This window comes from Sceloporus occidentalis, unplaced genomic scaffold (genome assembly GCF_023333645.1).
Source record: "Sceloporus occidentalis isolate IW3139 unplaced genomic scaffold, rSceOcc1.0.p SCAF_9, whole genome shotgun sequence".
Lineage (NCBI taxonomy): Eukaryota > Metazoa > Chordata > Lepidosauria > Squamata > Phrynosomatidae > Sceloporus > Sceloporus occidentalis.
Window position 1 is genome coordinate 29,379,074 of NW_028316989.1, and position 19,781 is coordinate 29,398,854.

The 19,781-nt window shown below is 40.1% G+C and overlaps 1 protein-coding gene across 1 annotated transcript; it reads left to right on the forward strand.

Annotated features, from left to right (window-relative positions):
- Window positions 1-1,485: 1,485 nt before the first annotated feature.
- On the forward strand, window positions 1,486-18,786 carry LOC149307145 (threonine--tRNA ligase 1, cytoplasmic-like). Its single transcript, XM_089538400.1, has 19 exons — window positions 1,486-1,785; window positions 5,681-5,773; window positions 6,740-6,930; window positions 7,174-7,297; window positions 8,330-8,451; window positions 8,742-8,859; window positions 10,837-10,901; window positions 11,582-11,660; window positions 13,583-13,729; window positions 13,818-13,916; window positions 14,150-14,316; window positions 14,457-14,619; window positions 14,816-14,953; window positions 15,142-15,219; window positions 15,308-15,408; window positions 15,788-15,892; window positions 16,562-16,634; window positions 17,474-17,588; window positions 18,561-18,786. Exons 1-19 carry the CDS (start codon window positions 1,501-1,503, stop codon window positions 18,707-18,709), a joined length of 2,412 nt encoding a protein of 803 aa, XP_089394526.1. The 5' UTR covers window positions 1,486-1,500; the 3' UTR covers window positions 18,710-18,786.
- The last annotated feature ends 995 nt before the right edge of the window (window positions 18,787-19,781 follow it).

Consider the following 19,781-nt stretch of genomic DNA (forward strand, 5'->3'; position numbering starts at 1 on the left):
ATGCACCCTCAAAGAACTTTATGGCTGAGTGAGGGTTTAACCTTGGAACTCCTTGAATCAAATCTGAAATCAAAACCTTGACTACTATAAGCAACGAAATAGATTTGTTTTTGGCAGAGTTGATGTAGTAAACTGCAATCTATTTTATGGTATAAAATAGATTTACATTTTAACATTTATTTGTGCATTGCAAATAAATACATACCCGGTGTATTACCTTTATGCAATGCCTAAAGTCTGTTTCATGAGCAAATTATCTGGGATGCTGCCATCTTGTGCTTTTGGGAAGATACGGCAATCTTCTGCATGGACCAAAGTTTGTTGTTGACTTGGTAGAACTTCATCACACCCTTGAAATAATATTGATGTTAGGATACAGACTGTGAGCACGCAAACTTACGCCACAACATAACCTTTGAGCATTTGACAATTGCCTAAAGTGAAGGTTTGGGTGGATGCAAAACACACTGCAGAAATAATCCAGTTTGAGACTGCTTTAACTGCCCTGGCTCAATGCTAGGGAATCCTGGGAGCTGTAGTTTTGTCGGGTATTGAGCCTTTTCTCTCTCTGGCTGCATCTGCACTGCAGAATTTAATGCAGTTTGATGCCGCTTTAACTGCCATGGCTCCATGCTATGAAATTCCAGGATACATAACCTTTTGTGAGATTAAATTTAGACTTCTCTCTCTTTGGCTGCATCTGCACTGCAAAACTTAATGCAGTTTGGCACCATTTTAATTGCTGCAGCACCGTGCTATGGAATCCTGGGATTTGTAGTTTTGCAGCCCCAGAAAGCATCTGTTTGTACATTTGGCCACTTAAGGAAAAGAGAAAAATGGAGAGTCCCTGGTTACATTTTGGAAGAAGTTCAAATATTTGTATATCAATAAGCAAAAAAATAGGTGTATAAGCCCCATTGATCTCCACATGTTTGCTCTAAGGATGAATAAATTTGGAAGCATAATAATAATAATAATAATAATAATAATGTGTGTGTGTACATTGTGTGCCTTCAAGTCATTTCTGGTTCATGGCAAGTATTTTTTTTCTTCTTATAATACTATTGTACTATTTTTATATTATAATATATAATATAATAATAGTATTATATTATCATGTATTAATAGAACTGTGTGTTGCTTTATAACTTATGGCGACCTTAAATGATGGTTTCTTTTTCCCTTGGCAAGGCTTCCTCAGGGAGGGTTTGCAATTACAAATATACAGACATAGATACACACACATAGATATAGATATATATATATAATGTTTTATTTTTCTATATTATATATAGTTTTATATATATAGTTTTTATTTTGTGAGGGAAACATGAGCGCCTCTCTCTCTCTCTTTCTCTCTCTCTCTCTGAGGGAGACAAAATGGCGCCGTCTGTCTTCCTCCCTCAGAGTCTAGGGAGAGAGAGGCGGGAAGGAAGGAGGCGCCGGAGGGCGGACCGGGCCCGGCCTCCGCCCTCCCTCGGAGGCTAGCAGGCAGCGGCCATGGCTGCCTCCGCCGCCTCCTTCTCCGGCATCGCCTCCCGCTTGTCCCGCCAGGAGCACGAGATCCGGCTCCTGTCGGCCGAGATCGGGCGCCTCAAGGAGCCCCCGCTGCTGCTGACGCCGCCGCCTCCGGAGTCCTTCCCCGCGGAGCTCCAGGCGCTCAGGGCCGAGAACGAGAGGCTCCGCTACCGCCGCCTCCACCTCCGACGGAGCCTCCAGGCCCAGATCCAGGAAGGAGGAGGAGGAGGAGGAGGAGGAGGCCAACAGGGGGAAAACAGGGAGAAGGTCGGCGGCCCTGGGCTCCAACACCCGCCTCTCTGCCGCCTTTCTCTCCCACACACCTCCCTCCCTCCCTCCCTCCATCCATCCATCTAAACTATTATCTCTCTCTCTCTCATCTCTATCCATCTGTCTGTCTATCCATCTGTCTGTCTATCTCTCAACTCTCTCATCTATCTATCTATCTATCTATCTATCTATCTATCTATCACATCTCTAATTATCATCTGTCTCTCATCTCTATCCATCTGTCTGTCTATCCATCTGTCTATCTCTCAACTCTCTCATCTGTCTGTCTATCTATCTATCTATCTATCTATCTATCACATCTCTAATTATCATCTGTCTCTCATCTCTATCCATCTGTCTGTCTATCCATCTGTCTATCTCTCAACTCTCTCATCTATCTATCTATCTATCTATCTATCTATCTATCTATCTATCACATCTCTAATTATCATCTGTCTCTCATCTCTATCCATCTGTCTGTCTATCCATCTGTCTATCTCTCAACTCTCTCATCTGTCTATCTATCTATCTATCTATCTATCTATCTATCTATCACATCTCTAATTATCATCTGTCTCTCATCTCTATCCATCTGTCTGTCTATCCATCTGTCTATCTCTCAACTCTCTCATCTATCTATCTATCTATCTATCTATCTATCTATCTATCACATCTCTAATTATCATCTGTCTCTCATCTCTATCCATCTGTCTGTCTATCCATCTGTCTATCTCTCAACTCTCTCATCTGTCTATCTATCTATCTATCTATCTATCTATCTATCTATCTATCTATCACATCTCTAATTATCATCTGTCTCTCATCTCTATCCATCTGTCTGTCTATCCATCTGTCTATCTCTCAACTCTCTCATCTATCTATCTATCTATCTATCTATCTATCTATCTATCACATCTCTAATTATCATCTGTCTCTCATCTCTATCCATCTGTCTGTCTATCCATCTGTCTATCTCTCAACTCTCTCATCTATCTATCTATCTATCTATCTATCTATCTATCACATCTCTAATTATCATCTGTCTCTCATCTCTATCCATCTGTCTGTCTATCCATCTGTCTATCTCTCAACTCTCTCATCTGTCTATCTATCTATCTATCTATCTATCTATCTATCTATCTATCACATCTCTAATTATCATCTGTCTCTCATCTCTATCCATCTGTCTGTCTATCCATCTGTCTATCTCTCAACTCTCTCATCTGTCTATCTATCTATCTATCTATCTATCTATCTATCTATCTATCACATCTCTAATTATCATCTGTCTCTCATCTCTATCCATCTGTCTGTCTATCCATCTGTCTATCTCTCAACTCTCTCATCTGTCTGTATCTATCTATCTATCTATCTATCTATCTATCTATCTATCACATCTCTAATTATCATCTGTCTCTCATCTCTATCCATCTGTCTGTCTATCCATCTGTCTATCTCTCAACTCTCTCATCTATCTATCTATCTATCTATCTATCTATCTATCACATCTCTAATTATCATCTGTCTCTCATCTCTATCCATCTGTCTGTCTATCCATCTGTCTATCTCTCAACTCTCTCATCTGTCTGTCTATCTATCTATCTATCTATCTATCTATCTATCACATCTCTAATTATCATCTGTCTCTCATCTCTATCCATCTGTCTGTCTATCCATCTGTCTATCTCTCAACTCTCTCATCTATCTATCTATCTATCTATCTATCTATCTATCTATCACATCTCTAATTATCATCTGTCTCTCATCTCTATCCATCTGTCTGTCTATCCATCTGTCTATCTCTCAACTCTCTCATCTGTCTGTCTATCTATCTATCTATCTATCTATCTATCTATCTATCTATCACATCTCTAATTATCATCTGTCTCTCATCTCTATCCATCTGTCTGTCTATCCATCTGTCTATCTCTCAACTCTCTCATCTATCTATCTATCTATCTATCTATCTATCTATCTATCACATCTCTAATTATCATCTGTCTCTCATCTCTATCCATCTGTCTGTCTATCCATCTGTCTATCTCTCAACTCTCTCATCTGTCTGTCTATCTATCTATCTATCTATCTATCTATCTATCTATCACATCTCTAATTATCATCTGTCTCTCATCTCTATCCATCTGTCTGTCTATCCATCTGTCTATCTCTCAACTCTCTCATCTGTCTATCTATCTATCTATCTATCTATCTATCTATCTATCTATCTATCACATCTCTAATTATCATCTGTCTCTCATCTCTATCCATCTGTCTGTCTATCCATCTGTCTATCTCTCAACTCTCTCATCTATCTATCTATCTATCTATCTATCTATCTATCTATCACATCTCTAATTATCATCTGTCTCTCATCTCTATCCATCTGTCTGTCTATCCATCTGTCTATCTCTCAACTCTCTCATCTGTCTGTCTATCTATCTATCTATCTATCTATCTATCTATCACATCTCTAATTATCATCTGTCTCTCATCTCTATCCATCTGTCTGTCTATCCATCTGTCTATCTCTCAACTCTCTCATCTGTCTGTCTGTCTATCTATCTATCTATCTATCTATCTATCTATCTATCTATCACATCTCTAATTATCATCTGTCTCTCATCTCTATCCATCTGTCTGTCTCTCTCTGTCATCTCTCAACTCTCTCATCTGTCTATCTATCGATCTATCACATCTCTAATTATCATCTCTCTCTCATCTCTATCCATCTGTCTGTCTATCTCTCAACTCTCTCATCTATCTATCTATCTATCTATCTATCTATCTATCTATCTATCTATCACATCTCTAATTATCATCTCTCTCTCATCTCTATCCATCTGTCATTTCTCCCTCTCTATCTTGTTTCCACTCTATTATCTGTATCCAACCATCTATAATCTCTCTCTATCTCTCTGTCTACTAATCAATAATATCTATCATCTTTCTACCATCTCTCTCTCTCTCTCTCTCATCTAGTCATCCATCATCTCTCTCACAATCTCTCTCTTTAATCTATCATCTCTCTTTAAATATTATCTCTCTATCATCTATCATCTCTCTATATCATATCTCTTTAACTATCATCCCTCTCTATCATCTCTTTATCATCTCTCTGTCTTTTATCTATCATCTCTCTCATCTCTCTATCCATCTATTTATAATATCTCTATCATTCTCTCATCTTTCTGTTTCATATATTTCTCTCATTTCTCTATCTATCCATCTATCTATAATCTATGTCTATATATTATCAATTTCTCTCATCTCTCTTTAATCTCTCTCTCATCTCTTATCTATTTCTCATCTCTCATCTCTATGTATTCTCTCATCTCTCTCATCTATAATCATTCTCTCATCTCTCTCCCTCTCCATCTATCTATAACCTCTATCATCTACCTGTCATCTCTTTCTCTATTTCTCTATCATCTATCTCTGTCATCATCAATTTATTTATTATCAATCATCTATCTCTATCAATCTCTCTATCATTATCTATTTATCTGTTATCCACAGATACCTGTAGTACATAGAGAGATCTTGTAGCACCTTTGAGAATAACTATAGCTATAGTTATCTATCAACTCGCTATCAGTATCTATGTATCTCTCTATCATTTATCATTATCTAACCATCTATCTGTCTGCACTGGGATGCAGTATTTACACAAGAGTTGATCCCATTCACCCATGATTTGGCCTTCAGAGTAAAGGAGGGCTGCAATTCCTTTTAGGACCTGTTTCTCAGGTCTACTACTACTACTACTACTACTACTAATAGTAATAATAATAATATTCTTCCAGACTCTGCTGCAGAATAAAGGGTTTGGGTGAAGGACTGAGTTGGTGTAATGCATGTGGTATATATTCACTATTTTATTTTTCCTGTTTAGGATTTTCCTGATGCAAACCTTGCTGTTCACCAGGCGAAACATAAAAAGGAGAAGAAGAAAGAAACTCAGACTCTGGATGGTTGTAAGAACGAAGTAAGTGATATTCTTTTGCGTGTGAAGGGTCTGGAAACCACGTCCTATGAGGAACGACTAAGGGAGCTGGGGATGTTTAGCCTGGAGAAGAGATGGTTAAGAGGTGATATGATAGCCCTGTTTAAATACTTGAAGGGATGTCATGTTGAGGAGGGAGCAAGCTTGTTTTCTGCTGCTCCAGAGACTAGGACCCGGAGCAATGGATGCAAGCTGCAGGAAAAGAGATTCCACCTCAACATTAGGAGGAACCTCCTGAGAGTAAGGGCTGTTCGACAGTGGAACAAACTCCTTCCTCGGAGTAAAGTGGAGTCTCCTTCCTTGGAGGTCTTTGGCCATCTGTCGGGGATGCTTTGATCGAGATTTCCTGCATGGCAGAATGGGGTTGGACTGGAAGGCCCTTGGGGTCTCTTCCAACTCTACGATTCTATGATTCTATGACTTATGTAACTCCCTTCTCCATTGCATTAGTTGCAAAGCAGCCAATTTATGAGTGGTTAGCTATCCTCTTCAGTCATTATTATTATTATTATTACTATATAATATAATACAGTGGACCCTTGTTATATGCTGGGGTTTGGTTTCAAGATCCACCGTGTATAACAAAATCCGTGTATGCTCAAGTCCCATTAAACATAATGATATAGCAAAATGGTGTCCCTTATAAAAAGTGGAAAATCAAGGTTTGATATTTGAAATTTATACTTTTTTGGAACATTTTCAAACCGTGTATGCTTGAATCCGTGTATAATAGATCCGTGTATAAGGAGGTCTGACTGTATTCACGTGTATACAATAATGGATGAGGCCTAAAATGCAGTGTAAAAGAGACTGGTGCGTGAGAAAAATCTTGACGTGAATGGATGCTACCATGCTTTTGTGCACCTTCAGTTCATTGCAATAGGAAGAGCACATGGGAATCAAATGGACTGCGGCCTGTGAGATATGTTCCTTTGCAATGTTTTGCAGCCCCAGCAGGAGCCAAGCTTCATCCAAGATCGGCTGAAGCTGTATGAAGCCCTGAAGAAGGAACATGATGCCCTCCTGGCATCCAGAGCGTCCGCCCAAAGTAGACCGATCAAAATTACTCTTCCGGATGGGAAAAAGGTTGAAGGGGAATCTTGGAAAACAACTCCACATCAGATAGCATTAGGAATCAGGTAATTTTAACTGTGAAGAAACCTTAAAACCTAAATGTGTGCAAAACAAGTATTGTACCTTACATGCGTTAGGTTTTCAGCACTTGCCCTGGTCCTGTCGTATTCACAATTCAACTCTTTGCAATTACATTACATTTACAATTACATTACAGTTTTTATGGCAGGGAGGCACATTTTACAATGGTTTTGTTTGTGTCTTTACACATGGCTGAAAGATTTTTAGCCTGTCTTTATTATCTGTAGCCGAGGACTTGCTGACAATGCCGTCATCGCCAAAGTCAATGGGGAGTTATGGGATTTGGACCGACCGATGGAAGGGGATTCTACCCTGGAGCTGCTTGCGTTTGATAGCGAAGAAGCCCAAGCAGTATGTATCACACCACCCTTCACACAACCACTTTGGAAAATAATTTAAAACAAAAGAATCAGTTCCTGAAGGGAAATACATGTGCAGGAACAAAAAAATGCCTGAAAATTACACCGGTGGGTGGCTTTCTGGGACAAGTCGGGTCTTTTGGGCCCACAAAATTGGGATCCAGGGGCCATGTGGTGTCCAGCTTTTACTCTCTACTCTTGAGATAGAGTCTTGCGTGGACAATGCTTAAAGGTTTTGTGGTTGCAGACACAACTTATGTCTATGGATACATTTGGTCTTTCATTTTTGTCAATATGTGGATTCAAATTGCAAAGAACTTAGCATGGGGGCAGCATGGGAATAATTATACAAAGAATGGGGGGTCGAAATAAAAGATTATATCTGGTGGCCAGTCAAAAATGAGGATCTGAAACAGAGGAAAGAGTAGTTGGGCTGGGATGTGAACTAGTCTTCTCTAAACATGCAACTGTAGTGCAGAAATGATGCAGTTTGACACCGCTTTATCTGCCATGGCTCAATGCTGTGGAGTCCTGAGTCCCAATTTTGCGAAAAGGGCTGGATATAAATAAATATCATCATCATCATCCTGGGATTTGTAGTTTGTTGTGGCACCAGAGCTCTCTTGACAGAGGAAGGCTAAATATTGCACAACACTACAAGCTGCAGAATTCCATAGCATTGCGACGTGGCAGTTAAAGTGGTGTCAAACTGCATTATTTCTGCAGTGCAGATGCAGCCTTACACCTGACTTTTCATATCTTGGGTATACCTTTATGGGATACAACCAAACTGCCACAAGAGAGAGTTTTAAGGTTCTGTTTATCAGGGTAGAAAACATGGGATGGAGAAAGAAAACGAACAATCTACCAATTAAACCAGATGGAGCTATGAGTTCTGTAGTTTTGTATTAAAGGACAGAAATGTATTTGAATTAGGTTGGATTTAACCAAGTAGGGGACAGCGACTTAATTTAGAGTTATATTGTAAGGACATCTTTTCCCCATTTTCCCCATTTTAATATAGGTTTATTGGCATTCTAGTGCTCACATCCTTGGAGAAGCTATGGAAAATTATTATGGTGGATGCTTGTGCTATGGACCTCCCATTGAGAATGGCTTTTATTATGACATGTACATGGACAACAGGTACTGTTCCTACATAGCAATAAGAATAATACATTTTTCTTCCCATCTCAGATGCTTTTATTTCCTAACTGGAAACAAAACGTCGAACCAAAAAGTCTTTAGTTATAGAATTTCCTATTCAAAAAAGTAACAGTACCTAGTATGCTGTTGAAATTTAAAGCATTTTCCCCCTAAATTGCCATACAGTAGTAGGGAAAATAACTTGATTTCCCACTTGGACTGGAAGTTATCATCTTTATTCTGCTCTGTCCACTGTTTGATTTTTGATGATTGCCCTTTGTTTTGTTTAGAGGTGTATCCAGTACAGAATTTCCAGCTCTGGAGAATATATGTAAAAATATCATAAAGGAGAAACAGCCTTTTGAAAGGCTAGAAATCCGCAAGGAGACCCTCCTGGATATGTTTAAAGTGAGTCTCTCTTTTTGCTAAGGCTGGAAATTACCCAGGGCAAACATTGTTCTGAATTTGGTTATCCGAAGATTAGCACCCCTTCTTGTTGTTTGTTTTGTCACAGTATAGAAACGCAGGGAGCTCTGAAAATGCCAGTCTTTTACATGGCCCTGGTTCTCTCATTGTAGAGATACAAGGTGGTCATGGGGCTTCCAGTACTGATGTTCACTTGATAGCATGCTAGCAAGCCATTTAGGTTGGAATTGGGGGCTTATTACTAAGGGCCCAAACAGTCAGGCCAAAATAAAGCTGCTTTGGATGCTGTTTAAATGACACACGCATCTTAAGAGGCCAGAAGCTGCGCCAAAGTTGCGCTCCCGTCCTTAGGACTAGGGCATGGCTTTGGTATGGTTACCGGCTTCTTAGGATGCATGCAACATTTAAACAGCATACCTCCAAAATGACCCATAGCAGCTTTATTTTGGCCTGTCTGTTTGGGCCCCAACTTTGTATCACCTGTAGAAATGAAGAGCGAAGACAGAAAGAGAAAGAGAGAGGGTGATGTAGAGAGAGTTCAGTGGAGAGAGGAAGGAGAGTGCAGTTTTACAATGCTGAAAATTTCACTCACATTGGCTCTGGTACCATCTGCAGTCTGCTCCAGATCCCCAATTGACATTCTCCCTAGGGACCGGAAAGTCCTTCAGAGGAAATAGTTCCCCCATCCATGCTGTAAAGTGGTGGATGAGGGATTGTGGAATTTGGAATCCAAAACAATCAGAGAACATATAACTAAACAGAAGGCAATGTTATTTCTTGGGCTGCATCCACACTGCAGAAATAATCCAGTGTGACACCACTGTAACTGCCATGGCTCAGTGGCTATGGAATTCAGGGATGTGTAGTTTTGGCACCAAATCTCCCTGACAATGAAGGCTAAATGTCTCACAAAACTAGAAACCCCAGAATTCCATAACACTGAGACATGGCATTTAAAGTGGTGGCAGACTGAATTATTATTTCTGCAGTCCTGGCTGGCTGTTCCCTCATCCTATATCACATACTGCAAGCTCCTATTTATATCCTTGTTGCTACATGTCTACAGCCTCTAGATAAAATGAATTTCCAGAGAGACTGGAACTTAGGGAAAACTCATGCTAGCCGTGAATGAATATATGTAGCTTGAGTTTGTAATTAGTTTCTTCTTGGGATGCCAGCTCAGGAATAGCCGTTCCTATCCGTGTTGCTTGTGTTGAGAGCAGGAGACTTGTTTAGCCTACAGTAACGTTGGCCCCTGTGACCTCGCCACTTATGCATGATGAAGCTGTTTTCTGAAAGATGCTGTGCTTAATATAACTAATACACCGCCAACCCATCTCTTTTGAGCTTCCCCTGCATGTTTCATAACATATCCTTTTGCTGGTGGGAATGTCAGACTTCAGGGCTGTGTCTGAAAGAATTACTCAAGAAGTTATTTGTTGATACATCTGAAAGTCTTGGAAGAACTAGGCAAGAATGCAGTTGCGTCTGTTTTAAATAGCTTAGGAAGGAGGGCTGTAGCTCTGAGGTGTAGCACATATTTCCATACAGAAGGTTCTAGGTGCTATCCCAGCATCTCCAGTTAGACAGATCTCAAGTAATGGGCATGGAAAGACTCCTGCTAGAGGCTGGTATAGTGGGTTAAGCGCTGGACTATGAAGACCAGGGTTTGAAGCCCCGGGGGAAAGCAAAGAGAAACCCCTTCTGAACAAATCTTGCCAAGAAAACCCAGTGATAGGGTTGCCTTAAGGTTGCAGTTAGTTGGGAATGATTTGAGGGCACATAACAACAAGATGACAATCTGGAGATCTACTAGAGAATTTGGTGATAGAGGGACAGGTAGACGATGGTCTGATTTGGTACAAGACCTTATATTTTTGTACATGTTAAAGCTAAATCCAGTTCTCATGTTGTGTTTTCTTTCCCATCCCTACTTCCCCCCCCCCCCTCTCTGCGTAGTACAACAAGTTTAAATGTCGAATCCTGAATGAGAAGGTTGACACGCCAACAACAACAGTGTATAGGTAAAAATATGTGTCATTTATCTCACACGTTGAAATTACTGCTACTTCTTTGTCCCAGTTCCATTCAAGCATGGATAATAAAAGCGTGAGGCAGGGATAATAATGATCAGTATGTGAGGACATCTTGTTTAGCATACACAGTTACCAGTTCAGTCCAAGTTAAATCATGTTTAAGGAAGAATAACCTTTACAGTATTTGGAATGGTGTTTGAGTTGAGAAGACCGTGGTTTGCAGTTAGCTCATCATATCAGAAGTAGAAACCATGGTCAGAAGTGAGTTTGAGGTCTGTAGCTTATATGTATATACAGGGATGATGTCTAACCAGAAAAGCTGTGGTTAGATGTAATGTGACCTTAGGTGTTACTAAACTTGTGGAGATCCATGTTACCTTACAAAGCTCAAAAAGCTATGAGGATGGGAAGTAAAAGCAAACACACACAGCTTTTACCTGTGGTTTACTTGCTTTCCTTTTGAAAATACAAACCTTGGTTTTGTATGATGCCTGAAATTTCACTGTAAGAACAGTATTGAAGATGTTGAGGATAAAACTTACGTATGTGCAACATTAAGTTCTTGAGCCTATTATCTTTTAATTGGCTATTAATCTGAACATAATGGTCGTCAATGTTTTTGTCATAACTCCCAAAACAACTTCTGTCTGATCTATGTCTTCCAACAGATGTGGTCCATTGATTGACTTATGCAGAGGCCCCCATGTGAGGCATACTGGAAAAATTAAGGCCTTAAAGATTTTTAAGGTAAGGGGGCTTTTTAAAATCAACCGTTTTTTAGTCGATAAACTATAATTATATCCTTAAAAGGCTTCAGTATGGAATAAGACCCATTTCAGTGCAGTGGCATGGTTCAGATATAGTGCTAACCTTGAATTTAGTGGTACATGCATGAGCCTCTATGCGTCTTAAGTAGACCATGGAGTTCGCATGCTCATTCTTGCTTGACTTTCTTCCTGCATAGGTTCAAGGGAATCTATTTTCTAACTGGAATCTATTTTCTGTGACTACTTATTTGTTGTTATTTATGAAAGGATTGTAGTTTGAACCAAACCTCATCAGTTTAAAGAAGCAACCTACAACCCCTGAATGCTGTGCTGGTATATTTGGAAAATAAGCTAGAGTTTGTTGTAAACAAACAATGTAAAAAGATGAAGCGATGCCAAGGGTTTTTTGTTTTTGTTTTTGCTTTTATGTTAAAAAATAAGAAAATTAAATCATTTTTTTAAAACAGGGAAACAAATGACTTTTAAAAATTGCAAGAATCCTTTCAGATTCACTCAGAGAGGTTAGGGGTGGCCCATAGCAGATCTGTGGTGCTAGAAAATGGCCCCCATATCTTCTCGTGCTCTGCAAACCTTAAAGTAAGAAAGGCTACGATTGAGAGTTTCTTCTAACACACATCTAAAAAGTTACCCAAGAACTATCAGACGATTTAACATCTGTAAGGGGAACATCTGTCCTCGAAACAGGGAAGCCACTAATCTGTTTGGGCAGGCAGGATTTCTGGCCTCTTCGTAGCTCCAAGCACTTTTTTGAGATCCTTGCGTGAAGAGAACGACGCTCTGCTGCTTGATTTACATTTTATTTTTGAGTTCTGGAATTTGAACTGCCAAGCCGATAGCAGTGTTTGGCTACGGGAAAATACGGCAAATTCTCCCTCTGTAACCCTCCTGTCTTATTGGATTGTTATTTTACATCTCTGATTCATAATCTAAGGTGACAAAAGGGAAACCTTAAAAAGAATTGGGGTTGAAAGGTGGTAGCGATGAAAACAGGGATGGCCACATGCTTTTCCAGAGCAAGGTTTCTTGTAACATCAGGATGGCTTTAAATATCCCTCGTTGGGTCAGACCAAGAGTTGTTTTGGCAGCAGTCAGCCAGGTGCCTCTGGGAGCTGGTAAACTGGGCACAGCGATCCTAGCCCTTGTTTGTCCCTAAAGCATCCAGTATTGAGAGTATTCAGTGTTCAGAGTAGGCTGTCCCCATACATTGTGATGTGCTTTCATCGAAATGCAGCCCTTAATTTAGTAAGTTTTGGCCGCCCGGTTGTGTGAATGTTTTGAGGAAATTGGCATCCCTGAGTCATAGTTATTCGGATAGCATTTAGTGGTGTTCATTTTGTATTTACAGATTACAAAGGGGAAGATTTTCCAGATCAAATGCAGGGCAGTTGTTCTGATTTGAGAAGAAGCAACAGTGAAGATGTGTGTGGTATAGAACAGAAGTAGTGGATAGAGTATGGGATGAATATAGGATTATTCTTGCTACATTTGCATAGAGCCTTAGGGTTAGTTTCTTGGTTACTTATTGCAGGCATAGGAATGGAGGTCGGGCAGGTATGAGGCAGAGGTTTCACAGGAGACCTGGGCTTTGAGAAAGTGAGAAAGATGGTATCATGCGGGTATGAGACAGCAAGGAAGAAAGATGAGGATCATTTAAGAAGCAGAAGACCTTCAGATGATTGAAGATGATGTTCAAAGGATAAACACCACATGCAGGTCTTATCCCCAGTTAAGTGAATGTAGGATTGCAGGCTTAGTTTTGTACAGTGATCTCAGACATTTCATGCTGCCATAAAGGGCTAAATCAGATGGGAAGATCTAGCATCCTTTTCTCACATGCCGGTTATTTTTAACCCATTCTTGGGATCATGTTTTGTACATCAGAACTCATCAACCTATTGGGAAGGAAAGGCTGACATGGAAACACTGCAGAGAATTTATGGAATATCTTTCCCAGACAACAAAATGATGAAAGAGTGGGAGAAGTTCCAGGAGGAAGCGAAAAACCGAGACCACAGAAAAATTGGAAAGGTAGAATTTTGACTTTTAAGTGATGTTGTTAGCATGTAACAACATCACTTATGTAACAACATCATTATGGTTGTTTGTTTGGCTATAGGAACAAGAACTCTTCTTCTTTCACGAATTGAGTCCTGGAAGCTGTTTCTTTCTCCCCAGAGGTGCTTTTCTTTATAATTCACTCATGGAGTTTATCAAAGTGAGTAAATAAATTAAGTATTAATAACTCAATACTGTTACACTACACTTCTTCATCCAGAGAAAAACATATTAGTTAAATTTGAATTAATTCAAATTGTTTGTTTATTCCAATGATTATGGCCTTCAGATATTGCATAAACAAATGGCAGAGTATTTTGTTGGCTGGGGGAACTTATCCATCACTTACTAAAGAGTTAGATGTACATCTTTTCCTTTTTTTTTAACTTGCAGGAAGAATATCATCGACGTAACTTCACAGAAGTTGTATCTCCAAATGTCTATAATATTAAACTCTGGGAAGCATCTGGTCACTGGCAGCACTACAGCGAAAATATGTTTTCTTTTGAGGCGGAGAAAGAAATGTTTGCCCTTAAGCCGATGAACTGTCCTGGACACTGGTTTGTAATGCTTCCCATTATTGCTTTCAGTTATTTTGATTAGTTTTAGGGGAAAAAGCAAGAATCAGATGGGACATGTACCATAAAGAGAAGCTGAATATGGTTGTTTGACCTATCAAAGTGTTTGACATCTCTTTTAGCTTGATGTTTGCCCACCGCCCACGTTCCTGGAGGGAGCTGCCTTTAAGGCTTGCTGACTTTGGAGTTCTTCACCGTAATGAACTTTCAGGGACACTAAGTGGTTTGACTCGAGTTCGCCGCTTCCAACAGGATGATGCCCATATCTTTTGCACAATGGAGCAGGTGAGAATCTGTGTTGGGACTTACTGCCACAGATTGATGTTTTAATTATTTTTTAAAAAACGGGAAGCTCGTGGTCAGCTTAATAGTAATACTTCACCCTTATCAGAGTTCTAAGAAGGTAGCATTAAAGGCCTTCCTTTAAATTTGGAATTCCACTGTAATTCTACTGTATATTTATTTACATTTTAAATTTCAGATTGAAGAGGAGATGAAAGGCTGCTTGGACTTCTTACAGTCTGTGTATGCTGTTTTTGGTTTTAGTTTTCAACTACACCTTTCCACAAGACCAGATAACTTTTTAGGGGAGAAGGAAGTTTGGGACCAAGCAGAGAAGGTGAGACAGAAAGAGATTAAATGCTTCCTTGCTAAGAGGCTAACTATCCTATTCTGGAACTGGATGTAGTTCCAGGTCTCCAGAGGCCCAACTGACTACAGAGCCATAGCACTGGAAGGCAAAGCCTTCATAACAATGACACTTATATTACTGATATTTCAACTTTTTTTCTTCTTGTAACGTCTTAGCAACTCCAAAACAGTCTGGATGACTTTGGGGAGCCTTGGAAGCTAAATCCAGGAGATGGAGCATTTTATGGTCCCAAGGTTAGTAAAACTGTTCTGAAATAATGTTCTTGTTGAAGCTATAAATGGTGAAAACTATTCTAATTGTGATCAACATGCTCCTTTGCAGATTGATATTAAAATCAGAGATGCTATTGGGCGCTATCATCAGTGTGCTACAATCCAGCTTGACTTCCAGCTACCAGTCAGGTTTAATCTTACTTACGTAGGGTAAGTTTGCAAAGTAGGAGGCCAAAGATGGAGGTATGGGGAGATTGGGATTTCCCTCCCCTTTCCTCTCCTGGTATAATACTGAGTGTTAAAGGAAGATAAAACTTTAAGACAATGTTACTCTCCCCAGAGAACTATATTGCTGGGGCAGTCATTATGATTAAATAGGTAAACTGTTAACTCATTTGTCTAGGTGCCATTCTTTACATAGCCAAAATGGCACTGTCCTGGGACAAAGGGATATCTCAGTGAAGGCATAAAGTTTGTAGAAGTAGCCATCATATCTGGTGTGAGGAAAATCCTAAGGGGTTCTCATGAGAGACATACCCAAGTTCAATTTCATGTATAAACTGTCCCCCCTTTTGTCTTCCTTTTGCAGGAAAGACAGAGATGACAAGAAAAGGCCAGTTATCATCCATAGAGCTATTTTGGGTTCGGTGGAGCGAATGATTGCTATTCTGGCAGAGAACTATGGTGGAAAATGGTGCGTAGTAGCAATGTACAGTAATTGGAAAGGGTTTTGAGAGCTGCAGAGAGTTGAAGGCTCCCTGTGATTTTGAGCACAAACAGAGTAATTCAATAGGAAAAAGTTTCATAGCGAAACAATAGCTCATCTCTGTATGAAAGCAGAGGTACTATTTCCCCTCCAATTGACAGAGTTGTTTTTGCGCCATTCTCACCACATTCAATTGAAATATACTTGGCAATCTGGTTCTGTTGGGGAAAATAATTCTGCACATTTGAAACAGACAGCAATAGCAAGTACATTTCTATACCGCTTATCAGTGCACTTAAGCACTCCCTAAGCAGGTTACAAAGTGTAAGCTAATTCCCCCAACTAGGTAGTCATTTTAGTGACCTCCTCAGAATGATGCAAGCCTGAGTCGAACTTGAGCCCTTTTGCTGGTATTGAACTTGGAACCTTATAGTTTGTGAATGAGTGGCTGCCGTACAGGCATTTAACCACTGCGCCACCAGGACAGCTGATGGTATGATCAAGAAACCTATCGTCTCTTGCACAACATTGTTGGAAGGGAGAATCCTTTTATGTTGTTAAGGCAACAAATGAGCAAATACATGCCAGCTGGTGTTTTTGAAAATAAAGACAAACAATAAAGACAAGTTTACTCACTATGGTTCCTATTTTGGCCAGGCCTTTCTGGCTTTCTCCACGGCAGGTCATGGTAGTTCCTGTTGGCTCAACCTGTGAAGAATATGCTCAGCAGGTAAGACCAAAATATCCCCAGAAAGTAGAGAGCAGGGAGAAAAATGATCCCAGTTGAACAATAGGTAAATGTTTTAGGTAGTATTTGGTGGCAATAAGGAACCTTAATACACTGGAACTGCTCTTGTTTTTTAAAAACGTTCACTTGAGTGTTAGGAAAGTTACGTCTTGACGTCTCTGTAAAATATTAATGACATTTTGAAAGTTTGATACCTTTAGGGGTCTTTTTGTAGTGCAATATAAGGTTAAATGCAGGTTATAAGGTAAAATCTAGACCAAGAGGTTAAATGTAGGCCATGGAAATCCAATAAAGCTTATGAGGCTATCTATACACAAACTCCATTCTGTATCTTATACACAAGTGAGATGAACCCATGCTTTGGCTTATTTTTTACTACTAAACTCACCATAATAAAATCCACTAGTTCAGACAGAAATTCTAGAAAGGTCTCATATAGAAATTATTCGTGACACAATACTGTACCACAATTTCTAAAAAAAATAGTTGTGATATATTGTTCCCTAACAACACACAGCCACAGGGAGGCTTCCGAAAGGCACTGAAGCTCATTGTGAAGCTCAGGAGGTTTGAGTGGCATTCTCTTTAAATTAAGTGTGCTATTTAGAATATACCTAAGAATTTACTTGGGTTCACAGGCAGTTTCATCACACACACAAATGGCAGTTTCTCAGTGCACAGATTTTCATGGAAGGGGTTTGTTGAACATTGAAAGCCTGAAAGGCAATGGCTTTCAAAGTTGTACTGAATGTATGTTTGTTTGTTTTTTGCACAGAGATAATAGCTTGAAGTGATAATATCAGCCATATTTGCTCTTTTAGGTCTGCAGTGAGTTTTTTGAGGCTGGATTCATGGCCGACGTTGATCTCGACCAGAGTTGCACTTTAAACAAGAAGATAAGAAATGCTCAGCTGGCTCAGTATAATTTCATTTTTGGTATTTGTGACTTGTTTTTATTCATCTTAGTTATCTCTCACCATTTCCTAGCATAGTATGCTAGGAGAAGATAGCATCAGTGGTTCTTGCATGCATGAATTTATATTTTGATTCACAGGGAAACAGTGAGTTTGCTATTTTGCCCCCACATAAGTTATATACCACACAGGCTTCCATGTTTATTCCAATGTAGGTGTGAGCTGCAGGAACTCTTGCATATCGTCGTATTAATATGAGAAACTCCCTAGCTATCTGCTGAAGTATGGAATTGTTATGGAATGTTCTTTAAAACGTTATAGTTGCTCAGAGGTTGTGGAGGCAACCTGTCACTAGGTAAGGCCTAGTGAAAAGTCTGTGTGAGGAGAGTAGCGCATGAATTGGCAGTGCATAGGGAGTGAATGAAAAAAGGGCAAAGGATGTACACTCATCCCTCCATATTTGCAGCTTTGATATTTGCGGATTTAATTAATATGTTTTCTCTAGGAATATCTAGGTCCTCCAGTGCAACTCTGTGGTCAACTTTAACTATAAGGTGCACTGAAGGACCTAGAGATTCCTAGAGAGGATGCTCTACTAGGCCTTTGTAACTCCTTCAGTGCAGTTCTATGGTCAGTGTCTGTTGGACGTTGACCACAGAGTTGCACTGGAGGACCTAGAGATTCCTAGAGAGGTATCCTCTCATGGAAAAACATGGTGTTTTTGTTATTTGCGTTTTTTCCGTATTCATGGAGGTCTTGTGACCCTAATCCTAGCGAATATGGAAGGGCAAGTGGATTATGAACTGACATACCTGCAGTTTCACAGGTCTCTTCTAATTATTCTTGTCACACGATTCTATGTGCCACACAGATAGAAACTTGCTAAATGCAATGGGACCTAGGTTCAACATACGTAGAATTACCAAAGTCGACTGCATTGTACTTGTGTCTGAAGTTATTTATGAAATTAAATCACATCTACATTCCCTCGCAGTGGTTGGAGAAAAGGAAAAAGCCAACAACGCCGTGAATGTGCGCACGAGGGACAACAAGATCCACGGAGAGGTTTCGGTCCCGTCTGCCATTGCAAAACTGAAGAAGTTGAAAGCTATGCATACATTACATGCCGAGGAAGAATTCTAGTATTTGCCAGCATACAGTCCCATATTATTTCTGTCTGAAAAACATTTATACTTGGAAATAAATCCCACTAAATTCAATAGGGTGGGTTTCTTGTCAAGTGTGGTTGCTATTGTGGGTAAGGGCAAGCAGCCTTGTGCTGTAGTATTTCTTCACATTCGGAAAATTAAACATGCACCTGATGGAGGCTCTGTAAAGAAGGGCAAGCATCAGTGGATGCATCTCTTTTTCAAGAAGCGAAAGCATGCAAAATAACATAGCTAATTGGCTTTTGGATACAAAATCCCCTCTTTTATGTGACAAGGAGGCCTCAGAAACATTGTTTGTACATGCCTTTGCTGCTACTTACTGCTCAGAAGAGCAAGATACACTTGAAACAGGATATTTGTGATTATGGCTACAAAGTGTTTTGAGCCTTTATTATAGCAGACCTCTTAGAATAGAATCATAGGCCTGTTATAGACAGCCAACATAAAGCTGCTTCAAGTCACAGTGGAGGTATGGTGTTTCAATGATGCATGCGTCCTAAGAGTCCAGAAGCCACACAAAAGCCACACTCCAGTCCTTAGGGCTGGAGCGTGGCTTTGGTGCGAGTTCTGAACTCTTAGGATGCATGCATCATTGAAACACCATACCTCCACTTTGACTCGAAGCAGCTTTATTTTGGCTGTCTGTAACAGGCCATAGAGTTGGACGAGACCACAAGGACCATCCAGTCCAACCCCTTTCTGCCATGCAGGAAATCCAAATCAAAGCATCCCCAACAGATGGCCATCCAGCCTCTGTTTAAAGGCCTCCAAGGAAGGAGACTCCACTACACTCTGAGGGAGTTTGTTCCACTGTCGAACAGCCCTTACTGTCAGGAGGTTCCTCCTAATGTTGATCTGGAATCTCTTTTCCTGGAGCTTGCATCCATTGCTCCGGGTCCTAGTCTCTGGAGCAGCAGAAAACAAGCTTGTTCCCTCCTCAGTATGGCATCCCTTCAAATATTTAAACAGGGCTATCATATCACCTCTTAACCTTCTTTTCTCCAGGCTGAACATCCCCAGCTCCCTGAGTCATTCCTCGTAGGGCA